This window comes from Juglans regia, chromosome 7 (assembly GCF_001411555.2).
Source record: "Juglans regia cultivar Chandler chromosome 7, Walnut 2.0, whole genome shotgun sequence".
NCBI classification, from domain to species: domain Eukaryota; kingdom Viridiplantae; phylum Streptophyta; class Magnoliopsida; order Fagales; family Juglandaceae; genus Juglans; species Juglans regia.
The window spans coordinates 20,309-42,222 of NC_049907.1; the positions used below are offsets into that span (position 1 = coordinate 20,309).

Sequence of the window (21,914 nt, forward strand, 5' to 3'; positions counted from 1 at the left end):
CTTCTCAAATTTCATTCAAACACAAATATTTTCAAGTTAATCATTACAACTTTATTAAATTTTTAAATAAAAAATAAAAAATAATTCAATTTTTATAAATCTCAAAATAAAAATAACATTAAAAAATAGAGTAATTCTACTTACAACCGTAAAGTGCGTAAACGCCTCGTAATTGTTTTGAAAAAGAGTGGAGTCTACTATTAAAAAATTAATTTTTTTTATGTAGGTTTTATATTTTATTCATTTTGATTACGCGATGGTTGGACAATTTATAATTATAAATATATTTTCTCTAAAAAATAATATTATAATATTATAATTTTATAATATTATAATTTTATAATTTTATAATATTTTTTATTTATCTTTTTCTATCCCATTTTTTTAAACTTAATAAATACATATCTTAAATTTTTTTACTATTATTTACAAAATATATTACTAATATTTATAAAATTTCCATCTCTTTTCATTTCTTAAGCATCCGGTAACATTTTTCTGGAAAAAAAAAAAAAAAACAGGTTTCGGCTTGAACAGAAGTTTCGCCGGGCGTAATTCACGCTGCGTTGAGAAGCGAGAGAAACCTCCTAATCAGCAAAGGGGAGGAAATGAACCTAGCAAAGGATTCGTTCCGTTTCTCTCTTCCCCTTTCCGCTGCGTGCTTATCTGAAATTTAACGCGCCTTTATCAAACTCGGATAGCCAACCAAATTTCCAGACGTTCTCAATTTCCACTGGGAGCTGCTGATCTGAATCTGATTGGGCGCTTTGCTGCTCGCGAATATCTTTCGGATCCGCCCAAAAAAATCAATATCGAAATAAAAAGGAAAAATGCTGCGTTTGAGAGCGTTCCGGCCGACCAACGATAAAATCATAAAGATTCAGTTGCATCCAACACATCCATGGCTAGTAACGGCTGATGCATCAGATCACGTCTCTGTTTGGAATTGGGAACATCGCCAGGTGGTTGTTTTGTTGATTTTGCATTTTTTTTTTCTGTAATTTCTTTCCTGCCCTTGTTCTGTTTGCTTTTGCTTATAACATATAACATATTCGTCAAATGATATTTGGTGTCATTTAGTTTGAACTGTTTAAGTTCACAGGTGATTTACGAGCTGAAAGCTGGCGGTGTTGACGAGCGCCGTTTGGTTGGTGCCAAGCTGGAGAAACTTGCTGAGGGGGAATCAGGTGTTGTAATCTTACACCTCGTCTCCGGAATTTATTTATCGCTTATTGAATAGATCTCCTACTCTAGAATAATCTGCTACTGTTTCTCTTTACCTTGGAGTGAATATAGAGTTTGATCCATTGATAGAGAGCTCAAGTGGCTCGTTATGAGTTCTTCAAACATTACCAGAACCGTGTATTGGGTAATTCAGGAATGCTCCTAGTACGGAATATAACCAAGATGTCTGAGTCTACAACTCATCTCAAGCCTGCTCTTTAACCACTAGGTTGCACCCTGACTGGTGTTTCTAAATGTATATTTAACTTAGTTAGGTAAATCGAATGTGTTCAGATTATTCCACCTTTTATACAATCAAAAGAAGTTTCATACTGTGTTAATGTGTAGAAATATGTTTTAATAAATTAATGATGATCGACTGCTTATATCTGTGTAATTATCTTTGTCGTATGATGATAAAAATACCGATTTCTCTTTAATATTTATCTCGTATTTGGTTCGTAGAGCCTAAAGGAAAACCCACAGAAGCCATGCGGGGGGGAAGGTAATAACTTCTACATCTGCTTATGTCTTATCTTGTTCTAGCTATTGTGGTTCTTTTGACTAAAACATGAATAAAGTGGTTCTTTTATCTAAATAAGAATCAACCTTTGGGCACATGGTTCGTTAAAGTGTTAAGCAGGTGAATTTTTATGATGATGATGTACGCTTTTGGCAACTTTGGCGTAATCGTTCTGCTGCTGCCGAGGCTCCATCAGCTGTCAATCAGGTCACCTCATCTTTTAGTTCTCCAGCTCCATCAACAAAAGGAAGACATTTTCTTGTAATTTGTTGTGAGAATAAAGCCATATTCTTGGACTTGGTGACAATGCGCGGACGTGATGTACCAAAGCAAGATCTGGAAAACAAGTCACTTCTGTGGCAAGTTCATCATTTTATCTGATCACATTTGAATTTTTTCTTTGAAAGTAGTAAGATTAATAATTGTTTAGTTGAAATGGAATCTATGGAGTAATTCATTTGCCTATATAAGATAATTAAAGACAAAATTCACATTCCTTTTTGTTAAATCCAATATGTAAGGGGCATTGCTTATAGCTCATTTGTTTTGGATTCAATCATCCTTTTGTTGTTCATTATTAGCTAGAAACACTGACTAGCTGCTAGTCATGATTTCTGAAATTGCCTCCCTTTCCATTCAAATATTTCTTAGAGACATGCTTTGGATGTTTTTTCCTTTTCTATTAGTAGATGCTTGACTGCCTTCAGGTGTTCATCAATTGCAACACCCTCATCTTGCTAATGATAAGAGTGCTTCGTATCATTCATGCCATAGCACCAACATTCAAAATTCTATAAACCAAATGCTTAAGCAATCCTATATAAAAACTTGGCCAACATAACAAATCGTGAGAATCCATAGAACTTTAAAAATAAACTGTCTTTAGTGCAGAATATAAATTGACATGAAGTCTTTAATGGGCTTCTAGCACTTATTAAAAGCATTCCCTGAATAATGACTTTGAGTCTAGCTTCCTTGGCTTATAGGATCATTCTCAACATCATCTTGGACATTAAGTGCTAGTGTGTAACTTATAAAAAGAAGTGTTAGTGTGTGAGTGTGTGTGGTTGTGCAACCAGCAGTATCGCTATAGGGGTTTGCCTGACATATAAACATTAAAAGAAACATTACGGATCATATAAATGCCTAGGGGATTCACATATTGGTCACTAATGTCCCGTACTCTTGTTCTAATTCTTTTTTGATAAGTAAACTCTTATTCTAATTCTTAGCTTGACATATAAACACTAAAAGAAACATTACGGATCATATAAATGCCTAGGGAATTCATTATCTTGAAACTTTGCTGTTTCAAGTGACAGAATCTGTCCCTTGAGTTTCTTTGATCAAAAAGATTATTTCTTGTGCCTTCCTGCTTTAGGATTCTGTGTGTAGATATTTAGAAACAATTGGGAACACATTCGATTGGTAAAAGATGGAAAGTTTCGAGTCCTAGGGTGAAAACTTGAGAAACTTGTACTGGATTTGATTTAAAGGTTGCAAAAGGTGTTGAAACCTCTGAATACTTTAGGGTTTGAGAAGTGGTGCTGCCAAGGTGTTAAAACAGTGAAAAACACATGATTGATGTACTGTTTTTACAGTTGAAAGATGCCAGGGATAACATTCATCCATAAGTGAAGAAAAGCCTTGTATCTCCTTACCTGGTAATGGTGGCAGGGAGAGAGGGACTGCAGGTTAGGGCTCCTGATTTAAGAGTTCTAATCTGGACAACAGGGAATCTTGAATCCCTAATTTGACATATACAAGGAGAAAAGGGTTGAATCTGTTTTTTTGATAAGTAGAAAAGGGTTGAATCTTACTTATCAAAAAAAAGAAAAGGGTTGAATCTTGAGGGCTAATACCTAGTTGTAGCTGGTTTGGACTTTGGAGGATGATTTCCTACTTTTTTTTGAGTTGATGAATTATAGAGGAAATGGGACTGAGAGAGGGGCGACCCACTTGGGAAAGAGGGTTGGATATTTTCTTGCAGCTTTACTTTGTTTATAATGATTTGGACAACTTGTGGCTTACAAGAGGGGCAGTATACCAAGACTTCTTGGAGCCTTTCTTTTCTTTAATTTTATCAAGGCAATTTTTTTCAGTCTATAGGGAATTTTGGGGGCTGGTCTTTAAGCTTTTCTAAGAAGTTCCCTCACCTATTTCCATTTGAAGTAGCTTCCTAGAGTAATAGTAAAAGTCGGCAGCCTTGATTTAAGGCTCTTAGGGTTTTTTGATAAAAGGTAGATTCTGTTACAGATTAGGAAACCTAATCTGTCTTGAACCTATTTTGGCAAGTTTTTATAATTGCTGACCATGACAAACAACAAGTAATGAGGTCAACCAGTACTCAAACCAATCAGCAATTGAATAATAATTCTATCAATAAAAGTTAAACTGATTATACAAAATTAGAGTTTTAAAATTTTGAGGTATAACAAATTTAACATGCATAATTGAAATATACTCTTAAGAAATCTTTGGAATATTGCATGCATATGTTAGTTATAGCACATTGTGCCAAAACTACCTTCATATGCCACATCTTGGCTGTGTCATGCTGTGGTGCTTTTTTGTCAACTGGATTTTGGACACCTTGGAGTAGTTTCTGAATGTTGGTTCCATGCGATAGTGACATGAAAGAGTCTGCTTTGAAATGGAGATGTTGAAGTAAACCATAGAAATACATGTGAAGAAACTAATTAAAACTGAGAATCATTTTTATATGCATAATTTAATTTTTTTTTTTTTTTTGTTTTTCTGGATTGATGTAGCATGGAGTTCCTTTCTAGATCAGCTGGTGGTGATGGCCCTCTTGTTGCTTTTGGTGGATCTGATGGTATCATAAGAGTTCTTTCAATGATTACGTGGAAGGTTGGTGGTTGTTAGTCGTCGTTTTGTCATTTTTAGTATGAGTGTTTCATTTGTATTGTGGTAATAATAGTTTCTTGCAGCTCGTGCGAAGGTACACTGCAGGTCATAAAGGATCGATTTCTTGTTTGATGACCTTCATGGCTTCTTCTGGTGAGGTAAAACTTCAGTTCACATTATTGGGAGGCTTTTTTGTTGTATGATCTATATCCAGATGTCTTAGTAACACCAGGAGTGGAATATCCCTCCCCCTAAGAATAATATCTTTTTGAGAAATCCAAGGGACTTTAAATGCAACTAACCTTTAAAAACATTACTTAGAAGCTTGGTATAAAAGATTCCATAAATTTAAATAAATCAAAATCATCCCTGATTAAAATGCTGAATTTTTTTTTTGATAGTTAATAAGAGATTTTATTCCAAGTAAATAGGGCATAGCCCAAGTACACAAGATGTATACAAGTGAGTACACCTAAATACAAGCTAAAGCAAAAACAATACTAAAATAAAACATGACAAATGTTCCCATCCCTGCAAGATTCTTCACCCAAAAACTTAAAGTGCTAAAGAAAAAATCCCTAAACTCCCCCATAGAATGTTCACAATCTTCAAAACACCTCCCATTTCTTTCAAGCCATAAGCACCAAAACAAACATAAGGGAATCATCCTCCACACTGCTGCACTACCTCTACATCCCACTGAATCTTGCCAGTAAGCCAGAAAATCCACCACATGCATAGGCATCACGCAAGCAATGCCTACCCTTGCTAAAATCTCATTACACAAAAAATGGTCGCGACTGGTATTCCGTCAACACCTGCGTTCGTCTCTGATAGCACCTACGTCGAGCAACACAAGGTGGTACCAACGGAGATACAGATTTGCACGTTGGTTCCCTCTAGACTGAAAGGCGACATGACAGGTGGATTTTCAGCCAGTGGAGTGGCACAGACTCAAGCGCCGAAGCAATCTGGGTTGCTTCCCGTGACCATGGCGGTGAATGCGGCGGTCCAGGCTTCAGAGACTGAGAAAGGCCAGCATAGTGCTGATGAGGGGGTGTATGAGTAGTTGGGAGACCTGGAACACGGCGAGAGGCCACAGACGCCGCCGTCAGAGCCTTCTATCTTGGCAGTCGACTGCAGTTCCTTGTTGTCTTCTATCTCGGGGTCAGACGGCTCTTCAAATGGCTTTAATATGGTGCTTTGTGAGAATGGGGACAATAGGAATGAGTTGGGCAGTCCTACCCCACTATGTGCTATTCCACCAGTCCCTAAATCTTCGGATTGGGTGCTGAAAAAGGTGATGGAGTTACAAGGGTGTGTGGGGATTTCTTGTGAAGGCTTCGAAGAGCAATTTAAGGCCCTAAATCTTATCGTGGAATGTTAGGGGGATCGATGATGTTAACAAGCGACTTCGCATTTGATCCCTTCTCCGTAGTTAGAAAGTTGATATTGTTCGTCTTTAAGAGACTAAGTTGAGCCATGCTGACAGAAATATTATTCGAAGTTTGTGGGGTTGTTCTTGTGTGGGGTGGAGTTATTTAGCTTCTTTGGGTGCTTCAGGAGGGGTGTTGTTGATGTGAGATATGAGAGTGGTGTAGTTTGTAAAGGATTGCATTGGGAACTATTCAATGGCTGGGTCATTCAAGAATATTGTGGATGGGTGGAGGTGGGCTCTTGCGGGTGTGTATGGGCCAAATGCAGATCGAGAAAGGAGCTCTTTGTGGGAGGAACTAGTGGGGTTGTATTATTTGTGGGAATTACCTTGGGTCTTGTGTGGAGACTTTAATGTTGTATGCTTTCCTTGTGAGAGGGAGGGGGCTACTTTTTTGACAAGGGCGATGGAAGACTTCTCGGAGCTGATCTTTTTATCTTAACTTGATTGATCTTCCTCTAGTTGGGGAGTTTTTTACGTGGTCTAATAGTAGAGGGGGGGTCAAGGTTGGACAAATTTCTAGTTTATACTTCTTGGAAGACACATTATTCGGACCTAAGCTAGAAGAGATTACCATTTTCCCATTATGTTAGATTGTGGGGGCATTCATGGGAGTAAGCGTTACTTCAAATTTGAGAGTATATGGCTCCAAACGATTGGTTTTGTGGAGAGAGTGAGGGATTGGTGGGTTTCCTATTCCTTTCACAGTACTCGTAGTTTTATTGTGGCTGGGAAACTAAAAGCCCTTAAACTGGATTTAAAGAAGTGGAACATTGAGATTTATAGACATACGGATGAGCAAAAAAGTCCTCTTTGCAATGAGTTGCATTCTTTAGAAGTTGGGGAGGTCAATGAGGTGTCCTCGTTGAGAAATATTGAGGTGGTGTCTAAGTTAGAAAATGTTTTGTTGATGGAATAAATTTCTTGTAGACAAAAATCTAGGATGACGTGGTTGAAGGAGGGCGACAAATGTACTAAGTTCTTTCACAAAATGGCAAATTCCCATAGGCATAATAATGTGATTGAGGTGATCCAATAAGGTAACACGGTGCACCAATCCTTGGAGGATATTCAAGAACATATCATGAACTATTATGAAGATCTTCCCAAAGAGACTGTGGTGTGGCGTCCTAAACTGGATGGTTTGTTTTTTGACCAGCTGGATGTTAGTGCAGCAAATTGGTTGGAGAGACCATTTGAGGAAGCCAAAGTGCAGCAGGTGGTGAGTGGTATGTGTAAAGATAAGCCCCACTCCCAGATGGATTTTCTATGGCTTTCTTTCAAGAGTGTTGGGACATAGTGATGTGGGTTTTTCATGAGTTTCATCTTTGTCACAAGTTTGAGAAGTCTCTTAATGCTACTTTCATTGCCTTCATCCTGAAGATCATGGGGGCCATTGAGTTGAAAGATGTCTGTCTTTTAGTTTGGTAGGCGGGATTTATAAAATTATTTCAAAGGTGTTAGCAAATCGAATGAGTTTGGTGATGGATAAAATAATCTCCAAACCTCAAAACACCTTTGCACGGGGTTGGCAAATTTTGGATTCTATTTTGTTAGCGAATGAGTGTTTGGACAGCTGGTTGAGGGATGATATTCCAAGAGTTCTTTGTAAGTTGGACATGGAAAAGGCCTACGACCACGTGTGCTGGGATTTTTTGCTATATATGTTGAGAAGATGTGGCTTTGGAGATAGGTTGTGTGTCCTCCATTAGTTAATGGCAAACCTTGTGGATTTTTTCAGATTTCGAGAGGTTTGAGACAAGGGGACCTGCTATCTCCTTTTCTCTTTGTTGTAGTAATGGAGACCCTGAGTCGCATGGTGGAGGTTGCTATTAGGGGTGGTTTTCTTGCTGGTTTTTCAGTGGGTAACATTAATAATGGGGCTTTATCCATCTCCAATATATTGTTTGTTGATGACACTTAATTTTTTGCAATGCTGGAAGCGGACAGATTCAAGCTTTAAGAGCTGTTTTTTTTTTTGTGTTTTGAAGCCGTTTCGGGATTCAAGGTGAACTTGGGCAAGTCGGAATTAGTCCCGGTAGGGGAGGTGGAGCATATTAACCTTCTAGCATAATTGTTGGGATGCAAAGTGGCTGTTCTTCCTATGAAATATCTCGGACTTCCTTTGTGAGCCTCTTTCAAAGCAAAAAATATTTGCAATGGTGTTGTAGAGAAGGTAGAAAAAAAGTTGTTGGGTTGGAAGTGGCTCTACCTATCAAAAGGAGGGAGATTAACTCTTATCAAAAGTACCCTTTCCAATCTTCCTCCGTACTCTCTCTCTTTATTTCCTTTATCGGTGGGGGTGGGTAATCGGATTGAAAACTATTTAGAGCTTTTTTGTGGGGCGGCATGGGTGAGGAAAATAAATTTCTTCTTGTGAGTTGGCAAAAAGTGTGTAGTTCGGAGGAGTTGGGAGGTTTGGGGGTGCGTAACTTGATCATTTTTAATAAAGCTCTATTAGGAAAGTGGTTGTGGAGATTCCAATCGGAAGGGACTTCGTTGTGGAGAATGGTTGTGGATTGGAAGTACGGTTGTGATTGGGTGGTTGGTGTTCCAAGGAGGGTAGGGGGACTTATGTTGTGAGCCTTTGGATATTTATTAGAAAAGGGGTGGAAGGTGTTTGCGACACATATCAATTTTGAGGTTGGAGAGGGCACAAGAATTAGGTTTTGGTTTGATGAATGGTGTGGTGAGAGAGCTCTATTTTCTGCTTTTCCAGGTGTTTTCAGATTGGCTGGGTTGGCTGGAAATCAGCAGGCCGCAGTTTCAGATGTGTTGTGTCGAGCCAATGATATAGTGCATTGGAATGTGATCTTTTTCAGAAATGCACAGGATTGGGAAGTCGAGGAGATAGCAGATTTTTTCAGCTTGCTTTATTCCAAGAGGATAGGAGAAAATGGGAGAGATAGAATGCTGTGGAAACATTCGGGGAGTAAAACTTTTTCTGTTAAATCTTTCTATAAGGTGCTGACAGATCATCAGCCCATTGTGTTTCCATGGAAGGGAATTTGGAGAGTACCTGTGTCATCTAAAGTTGCATTTTTTACTTGGACTGCAGCTTTAGGAAAGATTTTGATGGCTGGCAATTTAAGGAAACGTGGGATGATCGTAATGGAGTGGTGTTATTTGTGTAAGAACAATGGTGAATAGGTTAACCAGCTTTTTTTGCATTGCGAGGTGGCGAGGGAGTTATGGGCTGGTATATTTAGTAAAGTTGTGTTGTCTTGGGTTATGCCCAAGAGTTTGGTGGAACTCTTAGCATGTTGGAATAGGCATCATCATAACTCTCAACTGGCAATGACGTGGATGATGGTTCCTTTGTGCTTATTGTGGTGTAAATGGATGGAAAGAAATGAGAGGTGCTTCAACAAGAAGGAGAGAGCTGTGGGGGAAATATGGAACTTCTTTGTATTTTCTTTGGTTCAATGGTTTTCTGCTATAGTTTTAAAGGGAGGGAATGTTCATGAGTTTTTGCTTTCTTTTCAGCTTTCTAGAATGTAATTAGGTGTCTCTTTTGTGTACTTTCTGTGTACATGGGTTTTGCCTAGTTTCATTTGATCAATAAAGTTTCTTACTTATAAAAAAAAAAAAAATTACATTCCTTTTGCAATATGCACCATGAACTACAAAAAGTTGCAACTTGTGTCCAATACTACCAATAGGTTTCAATGGGATTTCTCAATCAATATTTGACTGATTAGATGAACAAAAAAATAGGCCACATGACCTAATCTTAATGGCTAGTTCTTAATGGATGGTGCATATTCAAATCTTAGGGTGCATTTGTACCTTTCGTGCAGTTTAGGATGCATATTGCAAAGGGGGTGGTGGTTCGAAATTGTAAATTGAATTACCCCTAATATTTTTGTGGAAAAAATTGCTAAGATGATATCATGGGGGTCTTCCTTGAATTTATGAAAATGAAGGTTTGAAAAGGTCTCAATGTAGCTTTCATTGCTCTCAATCCAAAATAACTGGGTGTGGTATATGTAAAAGATTATCTTTCTATTAGCTTGGTAAGTGGTATGTACAAAATCCTCTCCAAAGTCTTGGCGACTAGATTGAACATGGTGGTGAACATTATATCAAAGCCCCATAATGCCTTTGTAAGCGATACAAATTCTTGACTCGGTGTTTATTGGTAATGAATGTTTGCATAATAGACCCAAGTTGGGAGAGCTAGGGGTTCTATGCAAGTGAGATATGGAAAAGGCCTACAATCAAGTCAATTGGAGACTCTTGCTATACATATTCGAGAGATGTGGTTTTGGTATGAAATGATGCTCATGGATCAAATATTGTATTTTTACCGCGTGTTTCTTTGTTTTGGGGAATGGCACACCAATGGGCATTTTTAAAAGTTCATGGGGCTTGACACAAGGTAATCAATCCTCTACCCCCATTATCATTTGTTTTCGTAATGGAAGCTTGTAGCAAGATGATCTCAGGTGTCGTGGAGGGTGGTTTCTTATCCAGATTCTCACTTGGGGAGGCAAATATTGGTCCTCTCAAACTTATCAAAAAAAAAAAAAATATTGGTCCTCTCAATTATCTTAATTCTTGTTCGTTGATGACACTCTAATCTTTTGTGGGGCTAGCCACGACCATATTGGAGCTTGGAGCTCTCTCATTCTTTACTTTGAAGCCTTTTTGGATTGAAGGTGAACCTGGCCAAGTAAAAAGTAGTTCCAATGGGGAATGTTCATAATGTGGAGAGTATGGCTTCACTTCCTAATTGGGTGCTCCTTTCAAATTAAAATCAATTTGAGATGTTGTGCTAGAAAAAGTGGAGCAGAAATTAGCCAAAGGTGGTAGGGTCACACTCATTAAGGAGATGTTTGGATTCGCAGGACATTTCAGCTTATCTCAACTCATCTCACTACTATTCATTACTATTCAGTAACTTTAACTCACAAATCTCACTACTATTCACAACTCATCTCATTACTATTCACAATCTATCTCAACTCATCTCAACTCATCTCAACTCATCTTCGAATCCAAACGTCTCCTAAAAGTACCCTCTCCAACTTTCCTACGTATTTCTTATCTTTATTTTTGCTTCCCACCAAGGTGGTTGGCTCATCGCATGGAGAAACTTTAGTTGGATTTTTTTTATGCGGATGGATGATGAGTTTAATTTTTGTTTGGTAAAATGTGCCACTTTTTGTTCCCCAAATTCAAAAGGTGGTCTGGGTAAAGATTTCTTGGCCCCCCTCTAAGAAAGGGAAGTTCACCATCGCTCATTCTACCTATTCCCTGATATGTACAATGCAAGCCCATTCCCGTGGAAGAGTATTTGGAAGACAAAGGCTCCCCTTAAGGTAATCGTCTTTGTATGGAAGGCTTCTTTAGGGAATATCCTCACATTAGACAACCTAAGGAAATGTTGAAGCATTGTCATTGATTGGTGTTACATGTCCAAAACGACTGGGGGTCCGTTGATCGTATACTACCCACTATGAGATCGCATTGACCTAGTGGAATGAATTCTTTGCTAGGTTGGAATTAAATTGGGTGATGCCAAGAAGGGTGATTGATCTCCTAGCATCTTGGAAAGGCTTTTAGGGCAATTCACAAATTGCAACAATATGGAAGATTGTTCCGATATTGCCCATGGTGGTGTCTTTTGTGGGAGAGGAACAAAAGAAGTTTTGAAGATCATGAGCGATCATGGATGAGCTTAAAACTTTATTTTTTAATACTTTATTCCATTAGTTGATAGCAATTAATTTTAACGGAATGAACTTTCATAAATTTCTTGTATCACTAGATTATCATGCATAGGTGATGCTCTTGTATATGTCCCGTTTACTTGGGCTCTTGCCTATTCTTATGATCGATAAAATTTTGTTTACCGATAAAAAAAGAAATATTGCTAAGACTTTAGTGAGTTTCTTGATAACCGAGTCTAGTGTGGTTTCAACTTTTACTGCAACCAAACTACTACATGTATGTAGATATGTGTGCATGTGTGCTTACCTGGTGGCAACTTTTGAATTATCATCATGAATTTGCGATGAACGTATATTTTTGTGTGTTTATTGATGGTTTTACATCGTTATACAAGTTTTAATTGTATTTGCTTTTGATTGTAGGCACTTCTGGTCTCAGGTGCTAGTGATGGTTTTCTTGTACTTTGGAGTGCTGACCATGGTCAAGATTCACGAGAACTTGTACCCAAACTAAGCTTAAAAGTACCATCTCTTTGTCCTTTCATTAGACTCTTGTTATTTCAAGTCACTGATGTATGGTCAGTGATGATGTTTTATTCGTTAGCAAGGAAGGCTCTTCATACGTGAACTACTTTGCCTCCCTAGTTGGGACTTGATGGTGTCATTGATATTGTATCCAAGTTTGGCACCAATCTAAGGAGTCTAACATGGTGTAAACCAAATAAAGTGTGACATTTATGCAATATATCACTATTTTATGGACTATGTTTTAACTTCTCTTTCTAATCATTTTCTCATCTTTATTTTTATTTCCCTTTATGGCATAACTTTTAGGAACTTAATAAATGCTCAGTTGATCTGGGTTGTGAGGCAGAGATGTAGTGTACATTCCAATTCTTTGAACTGGGTAAGATGGAGGGAGCTATTTCTAATACAATTTGCATACTTCTAGGCACACGATGGTGGGGTTGTGGCAATCGAACTTTCTAGAGTGATTGGAGGTGCTCCACAGCTTATTACAATTGGTGCAGATAAGACATTAGCGATATGGGACACAATCTCTTTCAAGGTAAGATATTATTTATTCTAACTTGTGTTATTGGAGTTTTTTGAAGCTTTGGCATGTTATCTTATCTAATCTTATTTATTTTTGATACGTTATTTCTATGGGCAATGGCTATTGATTTTAGTGGGATTGATTTCCATGATTTCCTTGTATCTATTTGTTCTTCCAGCTAGGTGTTTCCTCTTGTATATTTCTTTTGTACTTGGGCTATGCCTATTCTTCTATTACTATGAATGAAACCTTTTACTTATAAAAAAGGTTGTTCTGGTTCACTTTTGTCTCTCAGGAGTTGCGGCGTATTAAACCTGTTCCAAGATTGGCTTGCCATAGTGTGGTATCTTGGTGTCACCCTCGGGCTCCAAACCTTGATATTCTAACTTGTGTGAAAGATTCCCATATTTGGTATGCATATTTGTAGTACCCTTTTCCATTGAAAGTTTCAAGCAGTTTGTTTCTTTGTTTTTCTCATGGCTTTTTTGTATAGTGAATTATGGAACAGGATCTTGACAGCATTCCCAAAGAGTTGGATATGGTTTACTCATGGAGAATTATGGCTTAAAGGCTATGCCTTTTTTCTGCTTAATTATTAATCAGAGCTATTTTTGGACTTTTGGTAGGGCCATTGAACACCCCACTTACTCAGCTCTCACGAGGCCATTGTGTGAACTTTCCTCACTTGTGCCTCCACAAGTACTTGCACCTAACAAGAAACTTAGGGTATGTAGCTTTTTCTCTGGCTTTTGCTTGTATAGCTTTAACTAGAAGTCTTATTCAAGGTTTGATATCTTAGAAGACTTGATCAATGTTTTAGGTGGCATGGGAGGAAAACATGTTCATTTTTTAAGCTATTCTTACTGAACCTAAGATTATCTTGTATAGATACTTACAAAAAAAAAAAAAGGATTATCCTGTATAGATAATGAAGTAAAAATTATAGGGGACAGGTTCATATCTGCCTGCCAGTTTTTTACACGTTCTGAATTTTTTTTGCTCGAGTTCTCTCCGTACAGTTGAGGAAAAAAAAAAAATGTTGTTTCATCTCGTTTCTGTTAATGGTCTTTGAGCTTAGTGGTGATTAGTTTAGTTTTCTCTATCGCGATAGTGTGTTTGCATCGTGATGGGGTCGAGTAGGAATGTTATCATTGATTAAAAGTGTTTTGAGCTTAAGATGGTTAATGAAAGATGGTGGAGGATAACGGAGAGCAGTTTTCGTGCGGTGAATCACATTTCCATCGACCATGTATCTTTGGGATGGTTGGCTGCCATGGTGAAGGAAGGTGCCGCCTTTGGGGGTCCTCCTATTTTTCTTAAAACACGGAGAAATGGTTCCCAGGTTTGGGTGGTGCAGAGGTAGTGTAACTCCTACGGGAGTTTTTTCACCTTATTAGAGTTTGGTCAAGCAATACGGCGTGGGTTGCTAGTGATACCGGAAGGGAGGAAAGGAATAGGATGGAGAAATTTTGGATACTTGTTGGAGGAGCTCTCTGCAAAATCCTCTGTTTTGGGAGGAAGTAACAGAGGGACTCGCCCATTGATGCCTTCTCCTCCGTCGCAGGGCCACCAAGCTTAATCTTCGTACAGAGAGGCGGCCTTGTCTTGAGCCCCAAAACATGTAGAAAGGGCAGACATTCCTTTTTCTTTGGTGAAGGCGCAACTGTGTGAAGGGAATGGCAGGAGTGTGTCGGGGATGAATTGGGCATCTTTGTTGCACGCCTTGTCTGAAATGGAGATGCAAGTTGGTTGCTTGCAGACTAATTTAAAGTTACTGAAATGCTGTGTTGAAGAGGAGATGCTGTGTTGAAAGGCTATGGCCTCAAGTGGCCCAGTGGCCCCATTAGATTCTCAAGTGGCCCAATGGCTTTTCACACAGGCCCGTGTAGAGCTCCAGTCCCAGCCTGTCTCCCAGGCCTAGGCAGTGAAGCCTGTCTGGAGGAAGCAACCATAGGATCTTGGTGGCCCGTCGATGTGTCGGCCCGCGCCACCGTGTTGCCGGCGATACCTCAGATGACATCGCCGAAGGCCGTAGAAGCTCCGACGCAGGTCCTAGCGCCGGAGTTTGCTTCATCGGAGGTGCACAAACAACTGCGAAGAGGTTTGAGATCGTGTCTGCGAGCAGCGACCAGGTTGTCCCCGAGCATGCCACGGTCAGCTTCTGCGATGATGTTTTGGCTACTGTTACCGAGCTTTTCACTTCACCTCAGGCACAAAAAGCCCTGATAGCCTCAGAGGAAGTCTCGGGAGGACTACAGATGGTGTCTGCGAGCAGTGACAAGGCTGTTGTTCCCGAGCTTGCCGCGGTCAGCTTCTGTGATGATGTTTTAGCCACTGTTTTGACTTCACCTCAGGCACAGAAAGCCCCGATATCCTCAGAGGAAGTCTCGGGAGAACTACAGATGGTGTCGTATGCGCCAGTAATTGAGGAAGGGGAAACTGTGGATGTATTGAGGTCAGAGGAGGAGGGGACTAGTTGTGGAAGGAATCCTTGATTTTTGAGGACAGTGAGGAGGAGGAGATGGGTAGTTTGTCCCCTCTACAGGCACTACCCCCTTAGATCGAACCTAGAGCATCAGATTGGGTGTTAAAAAAAGTCGGGGAGCTTCAAGGGTGGGTAGGTTTGACATGCGATGGATATGAAGAACAATTCTAGGCTTTCCTAATAGCCATTGAAGTTGGCAATTCTACGACCATGAAGTTAGCTCTTAGAAAGGAGAGAGAGCTGAGACGATTGCAATGTTTTATCAATTATGATAACAAGGAGGGAACCTTGGGGAGAGTTAGAACAAAAGGGAGGGACTCTGTATTTGTTAATGAAGCCTAAAATACTGTCTTGGAACGTAAGAGGGATCAATGACGTGAATAAATGTCTTCGTATTAGATCTCTTCTACGTAGTTGGAAAGTGGACATTGTTTGTATACAAGAGACAAAATTGAGTGGTGTTGATAGAAGTATAATCCGCAGTTTGTGGGGTGGTGTTTTTTAGCTTTGTCGAGGGCTTCGGGAGATGTGTTAGTGATGTGGGATAGGAGAGTGGTGGAGATGGTAGAGGATTGCATCGGGTCCTTTTCCATGGCTGTATCTTTTAGGAACACTGAGGATGGGTGGAGGTGGGCTCTTGCGGGTGTGTATGGGCCTAATGTGGATAGTGATAGAAGCTTATTGTGGGGAGGAATTGGCAGGTCTAAATTCTTTATGGGATTTACCTTGGATTTTTTGTGGCGATTTCAACGTTGTTTGGTTCCCTAGTGAGAGGGCGGGGACATCTACATTGACAAGAGCAATGGAAAACTTTTCAGAGTTGATTTTCGAGTTGAATCTCTTGGATCTTCCTTTTTTTTTTTTGGGGGGGGGGGGGGGGGCAGCAGTCAAGGATGGTCAATGTTGGATAGATTTCTAGTATCCCCTTTGTGGGAGGCGCACTTTCCGGATCTATGTCAGAAAAGGTTGTCACGAGTATGTTATAATCATTTTCCAATTTTGCTGGATTGTAGTGGCATTCATGGGGGTAGGAGTACATTCAAATTTGAGAATATGTGGCTGGAGAGGTGAATGAGGAATCTTTGTAAAGAAAGAATGTGGTGGTAACCAAAATTGAGAAAGTGTTGTTGATAGAGGAAATATCTTGGAGGTAAAAATCAAGGGCACTTTTGTTGAAGGAGGGAGATAAAAGCACTAAGTTCTTTCACAAGGTGGCTAATTCTCATTGGCATCACAATGCGATTGAAGTCCTTCATGCAGGCTTGAATGTGTTACAGTCTCCCAAAGAGATTCAAGATCATATAGTGCAGTACTATGAGGAGCTCCTAGCTGAAAAAGTTGAGTGGCGCCCCAAATTGGATGGTTTATTTTTTGACCAGCTCGATTCGGAGGTAGCAAGTTGGTTGGAGAGGCCGTTTGTCGAAGAGGAGGTGCATCTAGTGGTGAGAGGCCTGTGCAAAGATAAAGCCCTGGGTCGGGATGGTTTTTCCATGGCTTTTTTTCAAAAACGTTGGGAGATAGTGAAGGAGGAAGTGATGCAGATTTTCCATGATTTTCATTCTAACCTTAAGTTCGAAAAGTCATTAAATGCTATTTTTATTGCTCTTATTCCAAAGGTAGTTGGTGCCCATAATTTGAAAGACTTCCGGCCTTTTTGCTTGGTAGGTGGGATCTACAAGATTATTTCAAATGTGTTAGCTAACCGCATGAGTTTGGTGATGGACAAAATCATTTCCAAACCTCAAAATGCTTTCTTTCGGGGGCGGCAAATTTTGGACTCCGTTTTGATAGCTAATGAATGTATGGACAACCGGTTAAGAGAAGGCACTCCGGGGGTCCTTTGCAAGTTAGACATGAAAAATGCCTATGATCATGTGTGTTGGGATTTTCTTTTTTATATGTTGAGAAGGTGTGGGTTTGGAAACAAGTGGTGTGAATGGATTAAACACTGTTTCAACCACTTGGTTTTCGGTTTTAGTTAATGAAAAATCTTGTGGTTTTTTTCAGTCTTCGAGGGGTCTGGGACAAGGGGATCCATTAACACCTTTCCTCTTTGTTTTAGTAATGAAGGCTTTGGGGGGGATTTATTGCTGGTTTTTCGGTGGGCAACAACAACAATGGTGTCAGTTCCATTTCTCACTTATTATTTGCAGATGATACGCTTATCCTCTGTGATGCAGTTAGAGCACTCTCATTGGATTAGCTAACAGCTAAATCCAATGAGTATTTAGCTATTAAAGAGTAAAATATGCTCATATTGGATTAGTCAAATTCCAAATATTTAGAATTTAGTTACAGTGACTTTCAAAAGTTTTTTCAAATTTGAATGTTACTGTACATACATCAAATATATATTTTATTAATTATTTCTCTCTCCCTTATTTCTATCACATATTTTATCACAATTAATATATTAATTTGACTTAGTGATATATTAATTTAATAAAAATATGATTATTAATTAACATATAATAAGTAGAATAGTAAAATATGATAAAATTAAATAAATTAATAATTAAAAAAATTAAATATTTTTGAAATTATTAGTTATTCATTACCATATAATGAATAAATGTATAATCTAATGTGGAGATTTAATGTGAATAACCAAAATCAAATTCATCTTATATTATTTTATTATTATATAATGAAAAAATAGCTATTCCAATGTGGAGATTTATGTGAATGAAATAGTCAAAAGTTAAATTTCTCTTACATTCATCAAAACTGTCCTTTAACTTTGGCTAATCCAATGAGAGTGCTCTTAGTGACCAGATTCAAGCTCTAAGGGCAGTGTTGTTGTGTTTTGAAGCTGTTTCGGGACTTAAGGCAAACCTGGAAAAGTCGGAATTGGTACCGGTGGGGGTTGTGAGTAATATTGCTTCTCTAGCAGAGTTGTTGGGTTGTAAAATTGCCTCACTTCCTATGAAATATCTTGGACTCCTCTTGGGGGCGTCATTTAAAGCAAAGAGCATTTGGGATGAGGGGACAAAGAAGATTGAGAAAAGATTATCGGGGTGGAAACGGCTATATCTATCGAAATGGGGGAGGTTAACACTTATTAAAAGTACTCTCTCCAACCTTCCTACTTACTATCTTTCCCTATTTTCGTTGCCGGTTGGAGTGGCGGACTGTTTGGAAAAGTTGTTTAGAGCTTTCTTGTGGGGTGGCATGGGGGAGGAAGTCAAATTTCACCTTGTTAGTTGGCAAAGGGTGTGCTGTCAGATTGTGAATGGGGGATTAAGGGTGCGAAATTTGAGCATTTTTAACAAGGCCCTTCTTGGTAAGTGGTTGTGGAGATATCAAATGGAAGGGAACTCGTTGTGGAGAGAGGTAATCGCACACAAGTATGGTAATGAGTGGGGGGATGGTGTTCCAAGGAGGGTAGGGGGTCATATGGAGTAAGGTTATGGAAATTTATTAGAAAGGGGTGGAACACCTTTGAAAAATATATTAGGTTTGGAGTGGGTGATGGAGCAAGACTCCGCTTTTGGTTCAATGCTTGGAGTGGGGAGAGGTCTCTTTCCATTGTTTTTCTAGTCGCTTCTAACATGGATGGAAATCAGCAAGCGGCAGTCTCAGATTTGCTGTGTTGTGCCAATGAGGCGGTAACTTGGAATGTCACTTTTACTAGAAATGCTCAGGACTGGGAACTTGATGAGATGGCAGCCTTTTTTAGACACTTGTACTTAGCAAAGGTAGGAGGAAATGGGGGTGACTGTATGTTGTGGATTCACACGGGGAGAAACCAGTTTACTGTTCAATCATTTTACAAGGTTTTAACAGTACAACAACCCACCTTTTTCCCGTGGAAGAGCATTTGGAAAGCACAAGCTCCGTCTAAAGTTACGTTTTTTACTTAGACAGCTGTGCTTGGAAAGATTTGACAGTTGATAATTTAAGGAAGCAGGGTATGGTGGTCATAGAGTGGTGCTACATGTGCAAAAGGAATGGAGAATCGATAGATCATTTACTTTTACATAGTGAGGTGGCGAGGAAATTATGGGATGGTATCCTTGATAGAGCAGAACTGAGTTGGGTAATGCCTAAGAGTGTGTTGGAACTACTAGTGTGCTGGAACAGGAGGCAGATCAGTGCACAATTGGCAGTAGCGTGGTGTATGATGCCTTTGTGCTTAATGTGGTGTTTATGGTAAAAAATGAATGATAGGTGTTTTAGTAACAAAGAGGGTACAGTGGGGGAAATCTGGAATTTTTTTGTATTCTCTCTTTTACAGTGGTTTTCTGCTATTGTATTGAAGGGTGGGAAAGTCCATGAGTTTTTATCTTCTTTTCAGCTCACTAGAATGTAATTAGGTGTCTCACTTTGTATACTTCTTGTGTACTTGGGCTTTGCCTAGTTTCATTTTATTCAATAAAGCTACTTATTTACTTATAAAAAAAAAATTATAGGTCAGAAATTTTTTTTGGTAGAAAACTTATCTTGATGCATCCGTTATTATACTTTTTGGCCCTTCAGTAATGAACGATAGATCTTGTTTTTTCTTTTGATGGGTGGGATCCTTGTTCTTAATTGTTCGAGCAACTTGGAGAGAATTAATCCACTCATTTTGGAAACAGGTCGCATATAACTGATCTATAGTGTTTTTTATGAAGTAATGCCATTGAAAGCATAGAAGAAGCTCCAAAAGCCTGCTTGGCCCAGCCTTATCTCTACTTTGTAAAACTTTCTGACACATTTTAAAGAAATAGGAACACTTCCTAAGCTGCCGCATGGTGACCCATATGTGTTTTATTACCTGTGCTTCTGTCGCTTGATCTTGGACATTTTGGGAATATTATTCTAGTTATATGTCATTAAAATGCGTACTTGTTTCAAAATGCTATCTATTGTGAAATGGATAGAGAAACGTTTATGGCAAATATGACAAACGTTGTTTTTGTACATGGGTCCAGGGTTTAACCGAAAAGACATTGTGTTTGCACGGTCTATGGGATTCCCTCTCATAAAATGACAAATGTGATATATGGACTTTATACTTGGGGGGTTTTGACAACTCTTCAGTTGTGTGCAGGTTTATTGTATGGTAGCACATCCTTTACAGCCGCACCTTGTTGCTACCGGAACCAATATTGGTGTTATCGTTAGCGAGTTTGATGCTAGATCTCTTCCAGCTGTAGCTCCCCTACCAACACTATCAGGAAGCCGAGAACATTCTGCTGTATATGTAGTTGAAAGAGAATTAAAGCTACTAAATTTTCATTTGTCCAATACAGCAAATCCATCACTTGGAAATAATAGCTCCTTATCAGAAACAGGAAGGTATAAGGGAGAAACATTCGAACCTTTGCCTGTCAAGCAGGTTAAAAAGCACATCAGCACTCCTGTTCCCCATGATTCATATTCAGTTCTTTCTGTAAGCAGTTCAGGGAAGTAAGTTGCTTCTGATTTTCTGCTTTAACTATCTTGATGTTGGTTTGCGAATGTGTCAATTTTGAAGCTTTCCAGGGGATGATTTTGATTCAGACTTGCAGTTCCATTGAACTAGCTTATTCTTTCATTGTTCAGCTGTGTTATGTGGCATGTCAGTTTAATTTAGCCGTGTTTCATTGCAAGCTTTTTCTAGATCTATTGAATGTGGAGGTGGTGTAATCTAATCTTATAATACCTGCTTTCTTACTGCACAATCTGGTAAAATCTTGTTGCAGGTATCTTGCGATTGTGTGGCCTGATATCCCTTACTTCTCTATCTACAAGGTTAGTGACTGGTCGATTGTTGATTCAGGAAGTGCAAGGCTTCTTGCATGGGATACTTGTCGTGACAGATTTGCTATATTGGAATCTACGTTACCTCCTAGAATTCCCATAATTCCTAAGGGGGGTTCATCAAGAAAAGCAAAAGAAGCTGCTGCAGCTGCTGCGCAAGCTGCTGCTGCAGCTTCTTCTGCTGCTGCTGCAGCTTCTGTTCAAGTTCGTATCTTGTTGGATGACGGGACATCAAACATATTAATGAGGTCTATAGGTGGCCGCAGTGAACCTGTAGGTCTCTGTTGCTGAGTTTTTAGCTTTTTGTTTGATATCTTATTTGTGTTTCTTAATTTCAGAATTTTGTAGTTTTTTCTTCCCTTCTGATGTTTCTAAAATTACGATCAATTGTAAGTTTCTAAAATTACGATCAATTGTAAAATTTATCCTTGAAGTTAAAAAGTCATTACTCCTGATATCGACATGATTTTGTTGTATTTATGAAATTTATCCGTATTTTCTGTGGTTTCCTTGCAACACCTATCAAATTTTAGAATTTTAGTAAAAATGGAAATAATAAAGGTTGTGACTCTAAATCACTATGCCTTTTCATTTTTCTCTCTCAGTTGTCACGAAAACTGATTGATTAAATAATTGACTAGAACCTTTCATGGTAGGGAGAAGATTACGTTCTGTTAAAGTATTGACTTATTAGTTTTGTATATATACTGAATATCCTATGCTTAGCCAGTGTTGTCAGAGGAGAATATTACAGCTGATCAGCTGTTACTTTCACTTGGTTCACTCTCATATGCTTTCTTGACTGTGTAGGATCTATTTTCCAATATTTGATTGTATATTGGATAGACTTATTGTCATGTTAGCAATTCTCCTTGGGACATCCCAAAATAAATTCATCCTCTTATGATGTATCCTGCTTT

The 21,914-nt window shown here is 38.9% G+C and overlaps 1 protein-coding gene across 1 annotated transcript in view; it reads left to right on the top strand.

Annotated features, from left to right (window-relative positions):
• Positions 1-501: 501 nt before the first annotated feature.
• The window catches only part of LOC108981175, a 37,977-nt gene continuing 16,564 nt past the window's right edge, over positions 502-21,914 (top strand). The window contains exons 1-12 of the mRNA XM_018952293.2: positions 502-962; positions 1,103-1,187; positions 1,690-1,729; positions 1,858-2,106; positions 4,519-4,618; positions 4,699-4,773; positions 12,149-12,247; positions 12,678-12,794; positions 13,078-13,193; positions 13,409-13,508; positions 20,303-20,661; positions 20,937-21,267. Of these exons, the coding sequence (XP_018807838.1) occupies positions 831-962; positions 1,103-1,187; positions 1,690-1,729; positions 1,858-2,106; positions 4,519-4,618; positions 4,699-4,773; positions 12,149-12,247; positions 12,678-12,794; positions 13,078-13,193; positions 13,409-13,508; positions 20,303-20,661; positions 20,937-21,267 (1,803 nt within the window). The 5' untranslated portion in view covers positions 502-830. The remainder of the gene's footprint in view (positions 963-1,102; positions 1,188-1,689; positions 1,730-1,857; positions 2,107-4,518; positions 4,619-4,698; positions 4,774-12,148; positions 12,248-12,677; positions 12,795-13,077; positions 13,194-13,408; positions 13,509-20,302; positions 20,662-20,936; positions 21,268-21,914) is intronic.